This window comes from Cetorhinus maximus, chromosome 13 (genome assembly GCF_964194155.1).
Source record: "Cetorhinus maximus chromosome 13, sCetMax3.hap1.1, whole genome shotgun sequence".
Taxonomy (NCBI): Eukaryota; Metazoa; Chordata; class Chondrichthyes; order Lamniformes; family Cetorhinidae; genus Cetorhinus; species Cetorhinus maximus.
Genome location: NC_135891.1, coordinates 65,822,239 through 65,841,522, shown reverse-complemented (window position 1 = coordinate 65,841,522; position 19,284 = coordinate 65,822,239). Strand labels below are relative to the sequence as shown.

At 45.2% G+C, this 19,284-nt stretch overlaps 1 protein-coding gene across 1 annotated transcript in view; it reads left to right on the top strand.

Moving 5' to 3' along the window:
- Positions 1-19,284, top strand: part of LOC144689095 (piezo-type mechanosensitive ion channel component 2) — a 190,222-nt gene that overhangs the window by 145,114 nt on the left and 25,824 nt on the right. Inside the window, exons 39-43 of the mRNA XM_078556243.1 lie at positions 4,502-4,649; positions 8,348-8,562; positions 9,835-9,993; positions 15,869-16,016; positions 18,602-18,790. Of these exons, the coding sequence (XP_078412369.1) occupies positions 4,502-4,649; positions 8,348-8,562; positions 9,835-9,993; positions 15,869-16,016; positions 18,602-18,790 (859 nt within the window). The remainder of the gene's footprint in view (positions 1-4,501; positions 4,650-8,347; positions 8,563-9,834; positions 9,994-15,868; positions 16,017-18,601; positions 18,791-19,284) is intronic.

The window sequence follows — 19,284 nt, the reverse complement described above, 5'->3', positions numbered from 1 at the left end:
TGAGTTCCGCCAGGGTCACTCAGCTTCATTACAGCCTTGGTTCAAATATGGTCAAAAGAGCTGAACTCCAGAGGTGAGGTGAGAGTGACTGCCCTTGACATCAAGGCAGCATTTGACCATGTGTGGCATCAAGGAGCCCTAGCAAAACTGGAGTCAGTGGGAATTAGGGGAAAACTCTCCACTGGTTGAAATCATACCTAGCACAAAGGAAGATGATTATGGTTGTTGGAGGTCAATCACCTCAGTTCCAGGCCATCACTGCAGGAGTTCCTCAGGGTAGTGTCCTCGGCCCAACATTCTTCAGCTGCTTCATCAATGACCTTCCTTCCATCATAAAGTCAGAATTGGGGATGTTCGCTGACGATTACACAATGTTCAGCACCATTCGCGACTCCTCAGATACTGAAGCAGTCCATGTCCAAATGCAGAAAGACATGGATAATATCCAGGCTTGGGCTGACAAGTGGCAAGTAACATTTGCACCACACAAATGCCAGGCAATGACCATCTCCAACAAGAGAACCATCGCCTTTTGACGTTCAATGGCATTACCATCGCCACATCCCTCAATATCAATATCTTGGGATCTACCATTGACCAGAAACTGAACTGGACTGGCAATGTAAATACTGTAGCTACAAGAGTAGGACAGAGGCTAGGAATCCTGCAGTAAGTAACTCACCTCCTGACTCCCCAAATCCTGTTCACAATCTACAAAACACAAGTCAGGAGTGTGATGTAATCTGCACTTGCCTGGATGAGTGCAGCTCCCACAATACTCAAGAAGCTTGACACCATCCAGGATGAAGCAGCTCCCATCCACAAACATTCACCCCCTCTATCGCCGATGCACAGTGGCAGCATTGTGTACCATCTACAAAATGCACTGCAGCAACTCACCAAGGCTCCTTAAACAGCACCTTCCAAACTTGCGACCTCTGCCATCTAGAAGGACAAGGGCAGCAGACGCATGGGAACACCACCACCTGCAAGTTCCCCTCCAAGTCACATGCCCCCCTGACTTGGAAATATATTGCCGTTCCTTCACTGTCGCTGGGTCAAAATCCTGGAACTCCCTCCCTAGCAGCACTGTGGATGTACCTACACCACAGGGTCTGCAACAGTTCAAGAAGGCAGCTCAATACCACCTCCTGAAAGGCAATTCGGGATGGGCAATAAATGCTGGCCCAGCCAGTGACGCCTACATACCATAAATGAATAAAGGAAAAATATAAAAATATTAACAGTGAGTTGCAGTGATTGTTGTAGTGAAGAATTATTATACTGAGAAGACAGGAGGGTGGGAAAGTAGCCACAAGGTTAAAAAAATGGGTGTTTTTGAGCCTGGATTCTAAAGTGATCATTGATATGACTGAATTAAATTGTATTCTGAATGATGCGCAAGATGTTATAGCTCAATAAAAAATATATTAAAATTGAGAATCCTTGGTGAATAAAAGAACAAGATGAGCTCAATAGGAGAGGTTTTAATAGATATGAGTGGGCCTGGGTTTTGGAAGCTTGTTCACAGAATCACAGAATTGTTACAGAACTGAAGCAGGCCATTCGGCCCATCATATCTGCAGCAGCTCTTCAAATGAGCAATTCACCTAGTTCCATTCCCCAACCTTCTCCCCATAACCCTGCGCATTTTTCCTTTTCAGATAACAGTCTAATTCCCTTTTGAATGCCTCAATTGAACCCGCCTCCTCCAGACACTCAGGCAGTGTTGTTTGTAAGATTAGGAGAAGCATGCGAGAGTTGAGAAGTTCTACAGTTCCGAGGCCCTGGAAGGAATGAGGAAGGTTAGAAGATGAATGTTGAGTCTTAATTTTTCAATAAGTTGCAGATTCACTGTTAACGTTCAAAAGGAGCTGATATTATTGTGTACAAAAGTTAGACAGGATATTAGGCTGTGTGGTTCAGAGAGGAGCAGGTGTGTATCTGACAGTGTTTTTGGCTGTCTGTTGATTCGAGGATGACATCTACACAGGGTCACAAGTTTCTTGGTCTTCATGTGACTGAAGAGACTGACTCTCAACTCACATATATGTGGGCAGGATGTCCCACAAGGTCGTGGGATCTGGAGTGCATGATTTGCTTCCTTCTCTGTTGCCGTTCTGCCTCATCATTAAGACGTTGTGACTCAAAGCCTGATGCAGCTTGATGGACAAGTTGTTGCCATTTTGAACAATTGGTAGCAAGCTGCTCCCAGTCATTAATGTCAATGCTGCCGTGCTTCAATGCTTCAGAGTGTCTTTGGAATATTTTCTTTGTCCGCCGGGGGATGTTGGCCAGTTGAGAGAACAGGACCTGGTGGAAAGATGCTCTTTGGCCATCCAGACACACTGTCCAGTCCGTCAGAGTCAATTTTGCAGGAGTTTTGTCTGAATGTTTGTGGATCTGGCTTCAAGAAGGACACTAGTGTTTGTCTGATGGTCCTCCCATTGAATCTGGAAGATACGGCAGAGTCATTGCTGATGGAAATTCTCTAGCACTCTAATGTGTCACTGATACACAGTCCACGTCTCACTGCAGTACAGGATTGTGGTAACAACAGTGGCACTGTACACTAGGACCATTATTGACTTGCAGATGTCTTTGTTGCTAAACGCTTTCTGTTATAGTTTGTAGAAGGCTGAGCTGGCGCAGCTGATCCAGTATTGGATCTCCTTGTCAATGGTGGCCTTTTGAGAGAAGTGGCTGCCAAGATATGGGAAGTGTTCAACATGTTCTAGAGTCTCTCCTTCAACATATATGAGACGTGGAATATTTGGCTGTCTAGGCTTGGGTTGATATGAGTTTTGTTTTGGCAACATTCAAGTACTGGTTGAGTTTCTTGTATGCAGAATTGAAGAGATCGAGAGTGGCTTCCAAATCTGGTGCAGAATGGGCAATGACACTGCAATCACCCACAAACTATAGATCATGTATGTCAGTGGTGATCAGTTTAGTTTTGGCAAGGAGGCGACTGAGATTAAAGAGTTTTCCATCTAGGCAGTATTTAATACTGACACCAGAGGGCAGTTGATCTTTGATGAGGTGAATAGCCACCAACAGTTGCAGTCATATCATCAATTGCAATTGCAGGATTGAACATCCAAATCTTTGGGGCACATCCACAGATATCACTCAATTTACTGAGTCAAATGCTTCAGTCAGGTTGATGAATGCAATGAAGAGTTTCTAGTGTTGTTCTCAACATTTCTCTTGGAGTTGTCTGGCAACAAAGGAAACAAAGGTTTCTGTGGAAGGTATAAAGTCACACTGTGACTCTGGGAGGAGTTCCTCAGCCATAGGAAGTAGGTGATTCAGGAGAATGTGTATCAGGATTCTCCCTGCTATGGACAAAAGGGAAATACCTTAATAGTTTCCACAGCATTATTTACCTCTCTTCTTGAAGATAATTAGAATTATCGTGTTCCTGAAGCCGGTGGTGGGGGCGGGTGGGGTGGGTGTTGTTTGGGGAGTTCTTTTTCCTCTGAAATCCATAAGCTAACTGCATGGAGGCTTGATGGCAGCAAAAGCCCACCAGCTTTGAAGCCCTCAGCAGGAATACCATCTGTGCCACAGGCTTTGTTTTGTTTTCATCCATTTGATTGCTTGTTGCAGCTCTTCCATCAATGGTGGTTCACCTATGGTTCCCACCACAGGGTACTGGGGGATAGCCTGGAGAGTATCAGTTTCCATTATGGATTCACAGTTGAGGAGTTGTTGAATAGGTTCTTTCCAGCATTGACCATTGACAGACGGCATTGTCATCCTTAAGAAGAGAAATAGAGAAATACAATTATATGAGGGATGGGGATTTTGTCCATTTGACCTTGGTCTATGGATGGCCCTGCTGGCTTCAAAAAAAGGTCTGCATGTCATGGTGGTCAGCATATTGTTGGATCTCCTAAGCTTTCTATTCCTTTTTACTTCTGAATTTGCCTTTGGGCATCAGTCTTAAACTATTGGAATAAAAGCAATTGCAGATGCTGGAGATCTGAAATCTAAACAGAAAGTGCTGGAAAAGCTCAGCAGGTCTGGCAACATCTGTGGAGAGAGAAACAGAGTTAAAATTTCGAGTCCAATTTGACTCTTCTTCAGAACAGGTTCAGTTTTTTTCTATTTTTAGGGCACCTTTTCTAGCCCCTGCCCCATTTGCGGTGAGCAGAGGGTATCCTGAAGAGGAGTACTCATTCACAGATGCTGATCAAAGACACCTCTGTCTCAATACAGGTGTCCAATGACCTTGATGCATCTGTCACCTGTGTGCAGATTCTTGACCAAGGACTCCCAGGTTCACAGCAGCTCTCCCCATCTGCAATTCTCCATCACCACAGGACTTGGGAAATGGACACTGGTAGAAACCTGCACTTGTATTTGCAGCTTAGAATGAATGGGGTATTGCTCATCTTAGTGGTATTAATAAAATGGGTATGGTACAATCTCTGTAAAAGGATTGATATTTATGAGAACCATTTCTTGCATTGCCTTGTTTCTTTGTGTCCTACAGAGCTCTTCAAATCTACTTGCCTATTAGACAATTCTTCTACAACATCATCCATCCTGAGTATAATGCAGTATGTGATGTCTACGCACTCATGTTTCTGATCGATGTCATTAACTTCATCATCACCATCTTTGGATATTGGGCTTTTGGAGTAAGTATAGGATTTTGCACTTGCAGCTGAACTTGTTGACTCAAATTTGTGCTTCTTTGCTGATGCGCTGTGAACTGCACTCTCAAAGGGAGCAGCATTGATGTCTTTGGGCCACATTAGCGCACGTTCCAAGGACTGGAATTACAAAGACCATTACATCTAAACCAGCCTTGGCCCACGGCGACCTTCAATTCAAAGAAATTTCAGTTTCTTCACCGAATAGACACTGCTCCTTTGGGCTCACTTTGAAGGTAATGGTGAAACAAGAGACAGGAACTGAACCTCGAAAGGATCAGTCCTAAACATTTTTTCTAAGAAAGAAAAGTATTTAGCATGGCCAGTATAAACCTGTCTCTAGTTGCTGTTATTTATTTAATCTTCACCAGTACTAGCGAAGCCCTTAGAGATCTCCTTCACAGATAATCTGTGTGGACTGGATGATGGTGGGGAGGAGGGAGGGGTGGCACCATGGGGCAAATTTTATGGGCGCTAGGAGGGCATATTCTCTTACGCCTATCCCACCTCCACCTCCAGGTGAAAAAGTGAGTTGGCACCTTGCTGACTTTAAAACAGCTGTCCCACAGTGATTATACACTGTGGGCAGCCTTGTGAAGGTGAGAGTGGGACTTCTGCACCTCAGGCACAAGAGGTCCTGCCCTTGAGAGCCACCGGCCAATATGAGAGCTGCCGGTCAATCAGTTTGGGTAGTCCCAGCAGTGCCAGACCACCGCTGCTGGGACGACAAGGAGTTCCGAGAAGAAGGGAGGTGGATACCAAGACTTCAGGTTAAGTCCGGGGATTTTGATCAGGGAGGGATTGGGGATCCTAGCCAGTGGCGGAAGGGTTGGGAGTCGGGCTTGAAAGGCCAGAGGGGAGGCACAAATAGGGGTTACCATCTTGGGCAGGTTGCCCATGATGGGCACAGGGGAATTCCTCACCAAAGGAGGTACCCCTGCCCCCTTCCTTCCTGCCTTTTAGCCCAAGATGTTAAAGTTAGCTGGCCACCTTCCTTTTGCCTTCGCCTGCCCAACGTATCATGACAACAGAGGCATAATGAGGTCCTTAAGTGGCCTTTAATTGGCAACTTAAAGACCTCATATTTCTCATATCCTCCCCCAGTCCAATACTGAACCCTCAGCATTCAGAGACTAGTGTCCTTCTTATTAACCATTAAGGCTGCCTGATGCCTTACCCGCTTCTCCCCCTATAATATGGGGAACAGCTTGGGGGTAGGCAGGAAGACAGTGGGATAGCCACCCACTTTATTTTACATTCCTCCCCACTCCCGCCACCTTCAAATAAGCTGGCGGGAGGCGGGGGTGGGCCATAAAATTCCTTCCCATGTTTGTGTCACATAATGGCAATACCTCTTTGCTAATGTGAAATAAACCAAACATTGCTGGGTTTGGCAGTTCTCTGATGAAGTGGTTTTCCACTGAGGACTTGTGGAAATGATATATTTTTAAAATATCAGATCACTGAGGGATTCCATCCATAGTGCTGATCACTGAGTTATCTTATCCTCTAATTGACCATCAGACTCCAATCTATCAACAAGGAACAGACACTCGAGCCTGTCCTACCAATCGATATCATGGTTGATCTGTACCTCAACTCCATTTACCTCCTTTCATTCATATCCCTTGACACCCTTACATAACAAAAGCACAGTTTATTTGCTGGATAAATTTACTAATTATTTAACTTAGATCTAGACTCCAATACTCTGACTTGGAATCAATCTAATTTACAGAGCAGTTTTCTGTTTGTTGTCCTGGACTCACTATCAGAATTTATATAGACTTCAGGACCACTGAAGATACTCTTGAGACTGTGGGGAACTAATAATAATTTAAGAAAGTGACTTAAAGTACAGAGTATCTAAAATGCAGAACGACATAAACATTACAATCACACCGACAGGCTATGGAATGAACACTGGTCCAGACTGTGACCACAATGTGCTTTCTGCGGTGTTCTGGTTGAATGTAGGCACCATGTCATTCATAAAAACCGTTACCACTTTTGTCGGGTAATTAGGTTCACTCAATCATGTGTAGGATGAAAATAACCCTGTTCTAGTTGTTGACTTTAAAGGATAGTAATTTATTCCTTCCCTAATATAAGTTTGAAGATCAGGAAAAATCAAGAGGTCTGATTGACATCCTTTATTGGTCAAAGTGTTGATGAATCCTTACCATACACTGCCCATGAGGTTGATAATTACTCTCAGCCATGGACTCAGAGTCGCATAAGTATTTGATCTTGACTGCTTGCATTTGCCAAAGCAGGTCAGATAAATGTCCCTATGGGGCTACGGGACACTGTATCTTTAGAGGATTAATTACATCTTCCTAATGTGATGTCACTACATAAGTGTTATATCTACGTGTACGTTTGCCTGATACATCACTCTGCCAAGTAATGTTATTGCTCCCATCCCCCAGGTGCATTTGTGTACAGCCATTATCTTCTATTCATTGTCACCTCTACGGGAGTGACCATAGCAGTCAGACATGACCTTCACTCACCGAGCTCCCTTCGATATTAATTGTAGAGAGAACTATCCATCTTTCACAATTCCCTTCTGCACTCAGGCTATGTGCACCATTCCTGCTCATTAATGTCCCTTTCTCATATCCTCCCCCAGTCCAATATTGAACCCTCAGCACTCAGAGACTAGTGTCCTTCTTATTAACCATTATAACTCGTGGCTATTCTATCTTGTACATCTAATCTTGTGCTGGTGGATGCTGACTGTGTGAGTGATAACATCACGGTCATGTTCAGCACTATTCACGATGACTCAGATACTGAAGCAGTCCATGTCCATATGCAGCAAGACCTGGACAACATTCAGGCTTGGGATGATGACTGCCAAGTAACATTCGCACCACACAAGTGCCAGGCAATGAGTATCTTCAGCAAGAGAGAATCTAACCATCGCCCCTTGACATTCAATGGCATTACCATCACTGAATCCCTCACTATCAACATCTTGGGGGTTATCATTTACCTGCTATTGTAGCCATCAGTATTTATATGGCTGGTCCAGTTCAGTTTCTGGTCAATGAGGCTGGGAATCCTGCAGAGGGTAACCCACCTCCTGACTCCCCAAAGCCTGTGCACCATCTAAAAGGCACAAGGCAGGAGTATGATGGAATACTCTCCACTTGCCTGGTGAGTGCAGCTCCAACAACACTGAAGAAGCATGGCACCATCCAGGAGAAAGCAGCTCATTTAATTGGCACCCCACCTTAAAACATTCACTCCCTTCACCATTGATGCCCAGTGGCAGCAGTGTGTACCACCTACAAGATGCACTGCAGGAACTCACCAAAGCTCTTTTGACAGCATCTTCCAAACCCATGACCTCTACCATGTAGAAGCACAAGAGCTGCAGATGCATAGGAACACCACCACCTGCAAGTTCCCTTCCAAGTCACTCACCATCCTGACTTGGAAATATATCGCCGCTCCTTCACTGTCGTTGGGTCAAAATCCTGGAACTTCCTCCATAAGAGCACTGTGGGTGTACCTACACCAAAGGGACTGCAGCGGTTCAAGAAGGCAACTCACCACCACCTTCTCAAGGGCAATTAGGGATGGGCAAGAAATGCTGGCCTAGCCAGCGATACCCACATCCTGTGAAAAGAATGAAAGAAGTCCTCTAATTGTGCCAATTTTTGCTTCTACAGAAACACACAGCTATGGCTGACATCACAGAATCCATCTCTGAGGATCAGGTGCCCCAAGTGTTCCTTGTGATGATGCTGGTTCAGTTTGCCACCTTGGTGATTGACCGTGCTCTCTACCTCAGGAAGACCGTCATGGGGAAGATCATCTTCCAGGTTGTCATGGTACTTGGGATCCATTTCTGGATGTTCTTTGTCCTCCCTGGAGTGACTGAAAGGTGACGTAGACCATTACAAACCACCATAATTACCTGACCCATTGCATCTGGTTAAAGAGAAGTGTTATTTTCTCTTGTATATGTTTGCACAAAGATTTAGGGAAGACTGTCCTACCAAGCATGGAATAGCAAAAGGGTTTGTCATTACACGGTCAGCCCCAAGCAACAGAGAGCACTGTGTGATGCAGTGATAGGATGTGGAGCCTAAGTGAGGCCTGAGCAGAGATCATGAGCTGGAAGGGAAAGTCACTGGAGGATCTCCTCCTGTAGAAGGCCCAAAGTCTAGTTGCTGGCCACTCAGTTTCCAATAGCCTAGGAGTGATGTGATGTAGGAGGACTCAAAGAAGGGCTTCTTGTGGTGGTGTTTACTCTTATAGCCCTTTCGGAAAACAGCAGCAGGGGCAAATCCCTTTTCCCTGCCCCACATTATAAATGTGGATGCTAATTTGGTAATTGAGAGGTGTTGTTTAGTTTTCTTTCTTTATTTTCTTTCCTCGCTATGTTAGCCTCGGATTGAGTTATTTTTTAATTCTCTCTCTGATTACCCTGGAATACTCCTCTTGTGGGTCAGAGGGCAGGAAGTCTGTTTCCAGATTATTCACAAGTAGGTACCAGCATGGAACAGTAATGACCCCATCCTGGCTGAGGTCCAGTGGTGACCCCTCCCCGGCCAAGGTCCGGCAGTGACCTCTCCCTGGCTGAGGTCCAGCAGTGACTCCTCCCTGACCAAGGCCCAGTGGTGATCCCATCCCTGGCAAAAGTCCAGCAATCACTTCTCCCTGGCTGATGTCCGGTGATGACCCCCATCTCTGACCAAGGTCCACAGGTGACTCCCCTCCCTGGCCAAGGTCTGGTGGTAAGCCCTTCCCTGGCTGAGGTCCGGCAGTGACCCGCCCCTGCTTGAGGTCTAGTGGTGGCTCCTCTCTGACTGGGGTCCACTGGTGAGCCCTCTCTGACTGAGACCCGACTTTGACCCCTCCCCTGATCAAGGCCCAGGTGTGACCCCGACCCTGACTGAGGCCCAGCAGTGACCCCTCTCCGGCCAAAGTCTGGCAGTGATCCATCCCTGGCTGAGGTCCAGTAGTGACCCCTCTCTGACTGAGACCTGACTGTGACCACTGTATAAGTATTTGTTCATCACGGTGTGGCCCCTGTACCAGGACATTTTAGGCGAGTATGTAAGATGTGAAGGAATGTTTAGTGTGTGTATTGAATATGAAATAACTTCCCTCTGTTTTACACTTTCTAAAAACCTCTAATTTCTAACCACAGGAGGTTTAACCAGAATCCAGTTGCCCAGCTTTGGTACTTTGTTAAATGTATTTACTTCGGTTTATCAGCCTATCAGATCAAATGTGGCTATCCAAACAGAGTGCTTGGCAACTTCTTAACCAAGAGCTACAACTACGTCAACCTCTTCTTCTTCCAAGTGTAAGTAAAGGAGCAGACCGGCGGTACCAATGGGGCAGACACAGAGCCAGAATGAATTTATTTTAACTGATGTGAGATCATTTTAATATAAGCCAAAGCAAACCCAAGAGCATTGAAGTATTGATGCGTTTGGAGTATGTTATGTATCAGTTATTGTTCTGGACCAGTGAATCTGAGATGTTGGGAAATTGTATTCTGTAAGCATGGTTGTTGATGGGCTGGCACCCACACTCTCCGTTACTTACAAATAGAAGGACATTCCCTTGATGCCCGACTCACACTTCAACTGTACAATGTATAACCTAGGCTATATTCAATATGACCATACCTTCCTGCACAACTCAATGAATTACAACAAAACCATTCTCAGCAGGATGTAGCCATTCCTGGCAAGCCGACATTTAGTATCCATCCCTGATTGGGTACAACTTTGGGGCTCATTAAGCCACTTCAGAGGACAGTTAAGAGTGTGAAACTCATAGAATCATAGAATGGTTACTGCACACAAGGAGGATTCAGAGATAGTAATGCCATTGAATGTCAAGGGGCGATGATTAGATTCTCTCTTGTTTCTGATGGTCATTGCCTGGCACGTGTGTGGCATGAGTGTTACTTGCCACTTGTCAGTCCAAGCTGGATATTATCCAGGTCTTGCTGTATTTGGACATGGACTGCTTCAGTATCCAAGGAATGGAATGCTCTCCTTCATTGGCAGAGGTATAGAATATAAAAGTAAGGATATAATGTTGGAATTGTATAAAATTGTGGTGAGGCCACAACTGGAGTATTGTGTGCAGTTCTGGTCACTACATTACAGGAAGGACATAAGAGAGAGTGCAGAGGAGGTTTACAAGAATGTTGCCAGGGTTAGAAAAGTGTAGCTACGAAGAGAGATTGGATAGGTTGGGATTATTTTCCTTAGAACAAAGAAGGCTGAGAGGTGACTTGATTGAGGTGTACAAAATTATGAGGGGAATAGACTGAGTGGACAGGATAAAATTGTTTCCCTTGATGGAGAATTCTAGAACCAGGGGATATAGATTCAAGGTAAGTGGCAGAAGGTGTAGGGGGGACATGAGGAAGAACTTTTTTACGCAGAGGGTAGTGGGTGTCTGGAATTCGCTGTCCAAGTTGGTGGTAGAGGCAGAAACTCTAAACTCTTTTAAAAAGTACCTGGATCTGCACCTAAAGTGCTGTAAGCTGCAGGGCTATGGGCCGGGTGCAGGAAGGTGGGATTAGAAAGAGCACCTGGGTGTCCTCGGGCTGGCATGGACAAGTTGGGCCGAATGGCCTCCTTCTGTGCTGTAACTTTTCTATGGTTCTATGGAGTCGCGAATGGTGCTGAACATTGTGCAATCATCAGCGAACATCCCCACTCCTGACCTTATGCTGGAAGAAAGGTCATTGATGAAGCAGCTGAAAATGGTTGGGCCTAAGCCATTACCCTGAAGAACTCCTGCAGTGATGTCCTGGAGCTGAGATGACTGACTTCCAACAACCACAACCATCTTCCTTTGTGCTAGGTATGACTCCAACCAGTGGAGAGTTTTCCCCCAATTCCCTTTGACTCCAGTTTTGCTAGGGCTCCTTGATGCCACACTCGGTCAAATGCTGCCTTGATGTCAAGGGCAGTCACTCTCAACTCACCTCGGGAGTTCAGCTCTTTTGTCCATGTTTGAACCAAGGCTGTAATGAGGTCAGGAGCTGAGTGGCCTTGGCGGAACCCAAACTGAGCATCAGTGAGCAGGTTAATGCTAAGCAAGTGCCACCTGATGGCACTGTTGATGCCCCCTTTCAACACTTTACTGATGATGGAGAGTAGACTGAGGGGGCAGTAATTGGCCGGGTTGGATTTGTCCTGCTTTTTGTGTACAGAACATACCTGGGCAATTTTACACATAGCCAGGTAGATGCCAGTGTTGTAGCTGTACTGGAACAGCTTGGCTAGGGGCGCAGCAGGTTCTGGAGCACAAGTCTTCAGTACTATTGCTGGAATATTGTCAGGGTCCATAACCTTTGCAGTATCCAGTGCCTTCAGCTGTTTCTTGATATCACATGGAGTGAAACAAATTGGCTGGAGACTGGCACCTGTGATGCTGGGGACCTCTGGAGGAGGCTGAGGTGGATCATCCACTCGGCACTTCTGGCTGAAGATTGTAGCAAATGCTTCAGCCTTATCTTTTGCATTGGTGTGCTGGGACCCCCCATCATTGACGCTTGTGGAGCCACCTCCTTCTCCAGTGAGTTGTTTAATTGGCCACCATTATTCATGATTGGATGTGGCAGGACTGCAGAGCTTAGACCTGATCCATTGGTTGTGGAATCGCTTAGCTCTGTCCATCACTTATTGCTTATGCTGTTTGGCACTCAAGTAGTCCTGTGTTATAGCTTCACCAGGTTGACACCTCAGTTTTAGGTGTGCCTGGTGCTGCTCCTGGCATGCCCTCCTACACTCTTCATTGAACCAGAGTTGATCCCCTGGCTTGCTGGTAATGGTAGCATGGGAGATATGCTGGGCCATGAGGTTACAGATTGTGGTTGAGTACAATTCTACAGCTGCTGATGGCCCATAGTGCTTCATGATTTCCCAGTCTTGAGTTGCTAGTTCTGTTCAAAATCTATCCCATTTAGCACGGTGGTAGTGCCACACAACACGATGGAGGATATCCTCAATGTGAAGACGGGACTTCATCTCCACAAGGACTGTGCGGTGGTCATTCCTACCAATACTGCCATGGACAGATGCTTCTGCAGCAGGCAGCTTGGTAAGGATGAGGTCAAGTGTGTTTTTCCCTCGTGTTGGTTTCCTCACCACCTGCAGCAGACCCAGTCTAGCAGCTATGTCCTTTTGGAATCAACCAGCTCAGTCAGTAGTGGTACTCCAAACCACCCTCAGTGCTTCCTCCAAATAGTATTCAACATGTGGGAGCACTGATTCATCAGCTCAAGGTGGGAGCCATACATAGTAATCAGCCGGAAGTTTCCTTTTCTGTGTATGACCTGATGCCATGAGACGTCATGGGATCCGGAGTCGACGTTGAGGACTCCCAGGGCAACTCCCTCCTGACTGTATATCACTGTGTCGCCACCTCTGCTGGGTCTGTCCTACAGGTGGAATAGGACATACCCAGGGATGGTGAATGGTGCTGTCTGGAACGTTGTCTGTCAGGTATGATTCTGTGAGAATGACTATGTCAGGCTATTGCTTGACTAGTCTGTGAGACAGCTCTCCCAACAGGGCTGGGTTTGCCGTTGTCATTCCCAGTGCCGAGATTGATGCTGGGTGGTTTGTCTGGTTTCATTCCTTTGAGGCTTTTTAGTGGTTAGATACAACTGAATGGCTTGCTAGGTCATTTCAGAGGGTGTTTAAAGTCAACCACATTGCTGTGGCTCTGGTATCACATGTAGGCCAGACCAGGTAGGGATGGCAGATTTCCTTCCCTAAAGGACATTAGTGAACCAGATGGGTTTTTACGACAATGGTTTCATGGTCATCATTAGACTTTTTAATTCTAGGTTTTTATTGAATTCAAATTCCACCATCTGCCGTGGGTCTCTGGGTTACTAGTCCAGTGACAATACCGCTATGCCACTGCCTCCCCTCATCTTTTGCCATTCACCTTAAATTGGTGTCCACCAGTTCTCGACCCTTCTGCCAACAGGAACAGTTTCTCTTTATCTATTCTGTCCAGTCTCCTCATGATTTTGAACACCTCTATTAAATCTCCTTTTAACCTTCTCTTCCTCGTAACTGAAGTACCTCATTCCTGGGACCATTCTCTTTAATCTTATTTGTACCTTCTCTAAGGTCTTCACATCCTTCCTGAAGTACATTGCCCAGATACAACACTCCAGTTGAGGCTGAACCAGTGTTTTATACAGATTTATCATAACTTCCTTTGCTTTTCTACTCTATGGCTCCATTTATAAAGCCTGGAACCCATATGCTTTTTTACACTTTCTCAACTTCCCCTGCCACCTTCAAAATTTGTGCACAAATACCCCCAGGTCCCTCTGCTCCTGAACCCCTTTTTAGAATGGTACCCTTTATTTCACATTGCCTCTCCTCGTTCTTCCAACCAAAGTGTAGCACTTCACATTTCTCCACATCAAATTTCATCTGCCAAGTGTCCACCCAGTCCACCAGCCCATCTATGTCCTCTTGAAGTCTATCACTATCCTCTTAACAGTTCACAATATTTCCAAGTTTTGTGACATCTGAAAATTTTGAAATTGTGCCCTACACACCCAAGTCTAAATCATTAATATAAAACAAGAAAATCCATGATCCTTGTACCGGCCCCTGGGGAACCCACTGTATATCTTCCTCTTGTCCGAAAAAGAACCATTCACCACCACCCTCTGTTTATTGTCGCTCAGCCAACTTTGTATACATGCTGCCACTGCCCCATTTATTCCATGGGCTTTAACTTTGGTGGCAAGTCTGTCATCTGTCATTTTATCAAATGCCTTTTGGAAGTCCATGTGCTCCTCATCAACTGCATTACCTCATCAACTATCTCTGTTACCTCATCACAAAACTCAATCAAGTTAGTTAAACATGAAATTCGTGCTGGCTTGCCTTAATTCATCTACACTTATCCAAGTGATTGCTAATTTTGTGCTGACTTATCATTTCTAAAAGCTTTGCCACCATTGATTAAACTGATTGTCCTGTGGTTGCTGGGTTCACCCTTTTTTAAACAAGGTTTTAGCATTTGCAATTCTCCTGTATCTAAGGAGGATTGGAAGACTATGGTCAGAACCTCAATAATTTCCACTTTTACTTCCCTCAGCATCCTCCAATGCATGCCATATGATGCTGGTTACTTATCAACTTTAATTACAGCCAGCCTTTCTAACAGCTTCTCTCTATCAATTTTTAGTTCGTCCAGTGACTGAACCACCTCTTCTTTCACTATTACCTTGGCAGTATCTTCTTTAGTAAAAACAGATGCAAAGTACTCATTTAATACCTCAGCTATGCCCTCTGCCTCCATGTGCAAATCCCCTTTTTTGGCCCCACATCCCCTCTTACTGACATTTTACCATTTATATGCCAATAGGAGATTTTTGGATTCCCTTTTACGTTTGCCACCAGTCTCTTCTCATACACTCCCTTTGATTCTCCTATTTTCTTTTTCACTTCCCCTCTGAATTTTGTTCATTCACCCTGGTTCTCATTTGTATTACCTACCTGACATCTTCCACCTGTGTTGTGCCTACTAATTTGTCAGCCCTCGGTAAGCACCCTCGCTATTTGCCGGACAAAGACTTGGAAATCCATAGCCTCAAACCCACCAACAGCAGGGGATGGTGTGGTCACTGATAGTGATGGGGACAGGAGCCCTGCCTAATGCTGTCATTTCCTCACACACAAGCACCAAGGCCAATTGTAGTGGAATCCCTAACATCACCTTAGTCAACACTAGCTAACGCAGCAAGGTTTGGTCTTTCCTGGTCTGTATGTCTCAGTACTATACTGAATTATTAATATATACCATTAATAACAAAACTAATATGATATATCTATTGTCGTATGTAGGTGTCTTGTAAATGTCGTTAGTTGCAATGTGTAGTACTTCATGTAGAAGAGTGAGACAATATTTGCAACAACTGCTACAGTTCTACAGATGAGTGCAGCCTAAAATCAAGAGGTTCAGCTTAAATGTGAGATTTTGAGATGCACACATTGCTTAAAATGAAAGTTTTGTGTTAGTAATGATTATTTCAGTCTAATTGTTACATGTTACACCAGATATACAAGCTGTATTAGCATCTAGACAACTGGCACAGTTAAATATGGGCATCTCTGAACCTTATCTGCACATTCTCCAATGTTCAGGCATTAACCAGCTTTCTTGGACTCTTGCAGTTTCCGGTTGGTGCCCTTTCTGACGGAGTTGAGAGCAGTGATGGACTGGGTTTGGACAGACACCACACTCAGCATCTCCAGCTGGATTTGTGTGGAGGACATCTACGCTAACATCTTCATCCTGAAATGCTGGAATGAGTCGGAGAAGGTGAGCAACACTCATGTTGGGAAAAGCCAACCTAAGCCTCAGATTCCCCCACTTAAATCACGTTTAAATGTTTTAAAATGCAGTGCAGCCTCTCCTCAGTGATTAAACAAACACTTATCCATTCCTCCTTAAACATAGCGGGACAGTGAGGGCTTACAGACCAATCCATCAGTAATGGAAAAATAAAATACTGCAGATGCTGCAAATCTGAAATTAAAACAGAAAATGCTGGAAATACTCAGCAGGTCAGGCAGCATCTGTGGAGAGAGAAACAGAGTTAATGTTTCAGGTGAAGTTGACTTTTCATTAGAATAGTATTAGGCTGGAAACAATTGGTGGACAATAAGACAAAGGGAGTTCCTCGTCTCCGTTCAGTGTACTGTGTATTGTTGTCTCTCCTGTGTTTAGGTATCCAGGTCTAAACTCAGTGTCTATCTCACTGTGTCTCCTGCTTAGATTGCTGACCCTAAAGCTAAGTCTCCTATTTGTCTCATTTTTGATAAAGCCTTTTGTTTTACAAACAATACAATCAGAGCATGAAGATTCAAGGTGATAATTTCTTTTTGAACACAGTGAAGGTGGACCAATCCATCCAGACATGTTTAACAGTGCTGCATGTATAATTCAGATCCTGGGAGATCAGTGTCTGCACTGGTAATCTGTGCTTACCCTACTAAATCCAAATCTCTTACCCCAGTGCCAGAGTCCTAAAGCCTGATTTTAACCTAATGGTGGGGTAGTGCCAGACAAACATATTCCACAGCACCCAGTTTACTAACCACTAATCTCAACAATTTTTGAAGGTTGTCTTCAAACCTGGACCATGGAATTTAACGATAATTCAGACTTTGTTCTCTGGGGTAGATTTCACCAGATGAGACTTGTTACTTGCAGAACTTTGTGCAATGGGAGTGCATCAGGAGACATGGAGATCTGCAAGGTTAATTACCTCCTCTTAATTAAGCGATGGAAGTTCCTAGAGCAGAGAACTGAAAGCACTCAGCTCCGTGCCCAGAGGCTGGGTGTAAAATGGACAGTCGACCCAGTTCCATCACTGGGTTAGCATAAAATTAGCCCTCTTCATTTCTCTTGGGTCCCCGATTTGCTCACTGAGCTAAGGGAGCTGGCTTCAGCAGTGTGAACATGGATGTGGACTTGCATGCATCAGTCTGATAATGAGAGGTTGGGGCTCTGCGATCAGGTACTGGGATAAGGCTTACTGGTTAGCGCTTCCCCCTCCAGCTAAACTTCACATGGCGAGGGAGCACGGAGAGAGGGCATGGAGAAAGGGCATGGAGAGAGGGCACAGAGAGAGGGTATGGAAACAGGGTATGGAGAGAAGGCACAGAGAGAGGACGTGGAGAGAGGGCGTGGAGAGAGGGCGTGGGGAGAGGGCACGGAGAGAGGGCACGGAGAGAGGGCACAGAGTGAGGGTGCATGAAGATGAGTGCTCTTAGTTTTCTTCTGCAGGAGTAGCACAGACTAAGATCCATATTCCACCAACATTTATGAATGTGGCAAACAATGCAATAATGAACAGATAATCTGCTATTTTTGTTGTGATGTTGATTGAGGGATAAATATTGGTCAAGACACCAGGGTAACTCCCCTGCTCTTTGAAATAGTGCCATGGTATCCTTTACAACCACCTAAGCAGGTGGATGGACCTGAGTCTAACGTCTCATCTGAAAGAGGGCACCTCTGAGGTTGCAGTGCTCCCTCTGTGTCTGAAAGTGATGATGGTTGATGAGAAGAAACCAGCACCCAAAAAGGGAGGCAAGAAAGCCTTAAAGAAACCGGCAGCGAAGGGCGGCAAGAAGCGGCGAAAGTCGAGGAAGGAGAGTTACGCCATCTACATCTACAAAGTGATGAAGCAGGTTCACCCCGACACCGGCATCTCCTCCAAGGCCATGAGCATCATGAACTCGTTCGTGAACGATATTTTCGAGCGAATCGCGGGTGAGGCTTCCCGCCTGGCCCATTACAACAAGCGCAGCACCATCAGCTCCCGGGAGATCCAGACCGCCGTGCGCCTGCTGCTGCCCGGGGAACTGGCCAAGCACGCCGTGTCGGAAGGGACAAAGGCGGTGACCAAGTACACCAGCTCCAAGTAAAATCCCACAATGGACTGAAAAACATTCAAAACTCAGTGCTGCACTGGAGTGTTAGCCTTAATTCCTTTTTGTGCTCATGCCCTGGAGCGTTACTTGAACCTGGAAGCTTGTGATTCCGAGATGTGTGTGCTGCCAACTGAGCCACAGTTGATGCTTAAGTAACTAATTAACGTTACTTAATTAACAGGTTGACCTTCAGCCTGAATTCTTGATTTGTGTTCATATTGTGCAAAGTTCTGTGAGTGGGAGGAGAATAAACTCTGCAATTATTGTTTAATTCTGTGGTCTGAGTTTGAAGACAACCTTAAATAAAACAGCAGGTTTCAGATCTCACACCTTCACACCCCCCACCAGCATTAGATTTGGGCAACCCAGCTGCTGTAGGTCAGCTCACCTCTCTTACACATGCCATGAGCAATGCTGTTGGCATACAAACTCCCTCCTAAAGGTGCCAATGTTGCTTCCCCTCAGAGATACCCTCAGGCAGCCGGTCAGAAGAAGAACATGTTGGTGAAGTATGGGATGGGTGGCTTCATCATCACCTCTTTGATCTGCGTCGTATGGTTTCCACTGCTCTTCATGTCATTGGTCAAATCTGTCGCCGGAGTGACCAATCAACCATTGGATGTCTCCGTCAAGATAAACATTGGTGGATATGAGGTAAGAGATAACTCAACAATTTGGACTTGCGTAGAATCTTTGAAGTAATAAAAGAGAGACTTGCATTTATCTAGCACTTTTCACAAACTCAGGATTCCCAAAATGCCTCCATCCAATGAAATTCTTATTGAAGTGTAGTCATTATTGCAATGTCAGAAACACAGCAGCCAATTTTGTACACAGCGAGCTCCCACAAACAACAATATGATAAAGACCTTTTTTGTGATGTTGATAGGGATCAATATTGGCCAGGACACCAGGGAGGATCTCATCCCCCCTGCTTTTTTTCAAAATAGCATCATGTGATTTTTCATGTCCACTTGAGGGGGCAAATGTGGCATTAGCTTAAAGTCTCATCCAAAAGATTATTTCTCCAGAAGCGCAGAGTTCCCTCAATACTACACTGGAGCATCAGCCTAGATTATGTTCTTAAGTCTGAATGGATGCCCAGTTTGACTCAAAACGGATGGAATTTAATGCCCCCCTCAGGAGTG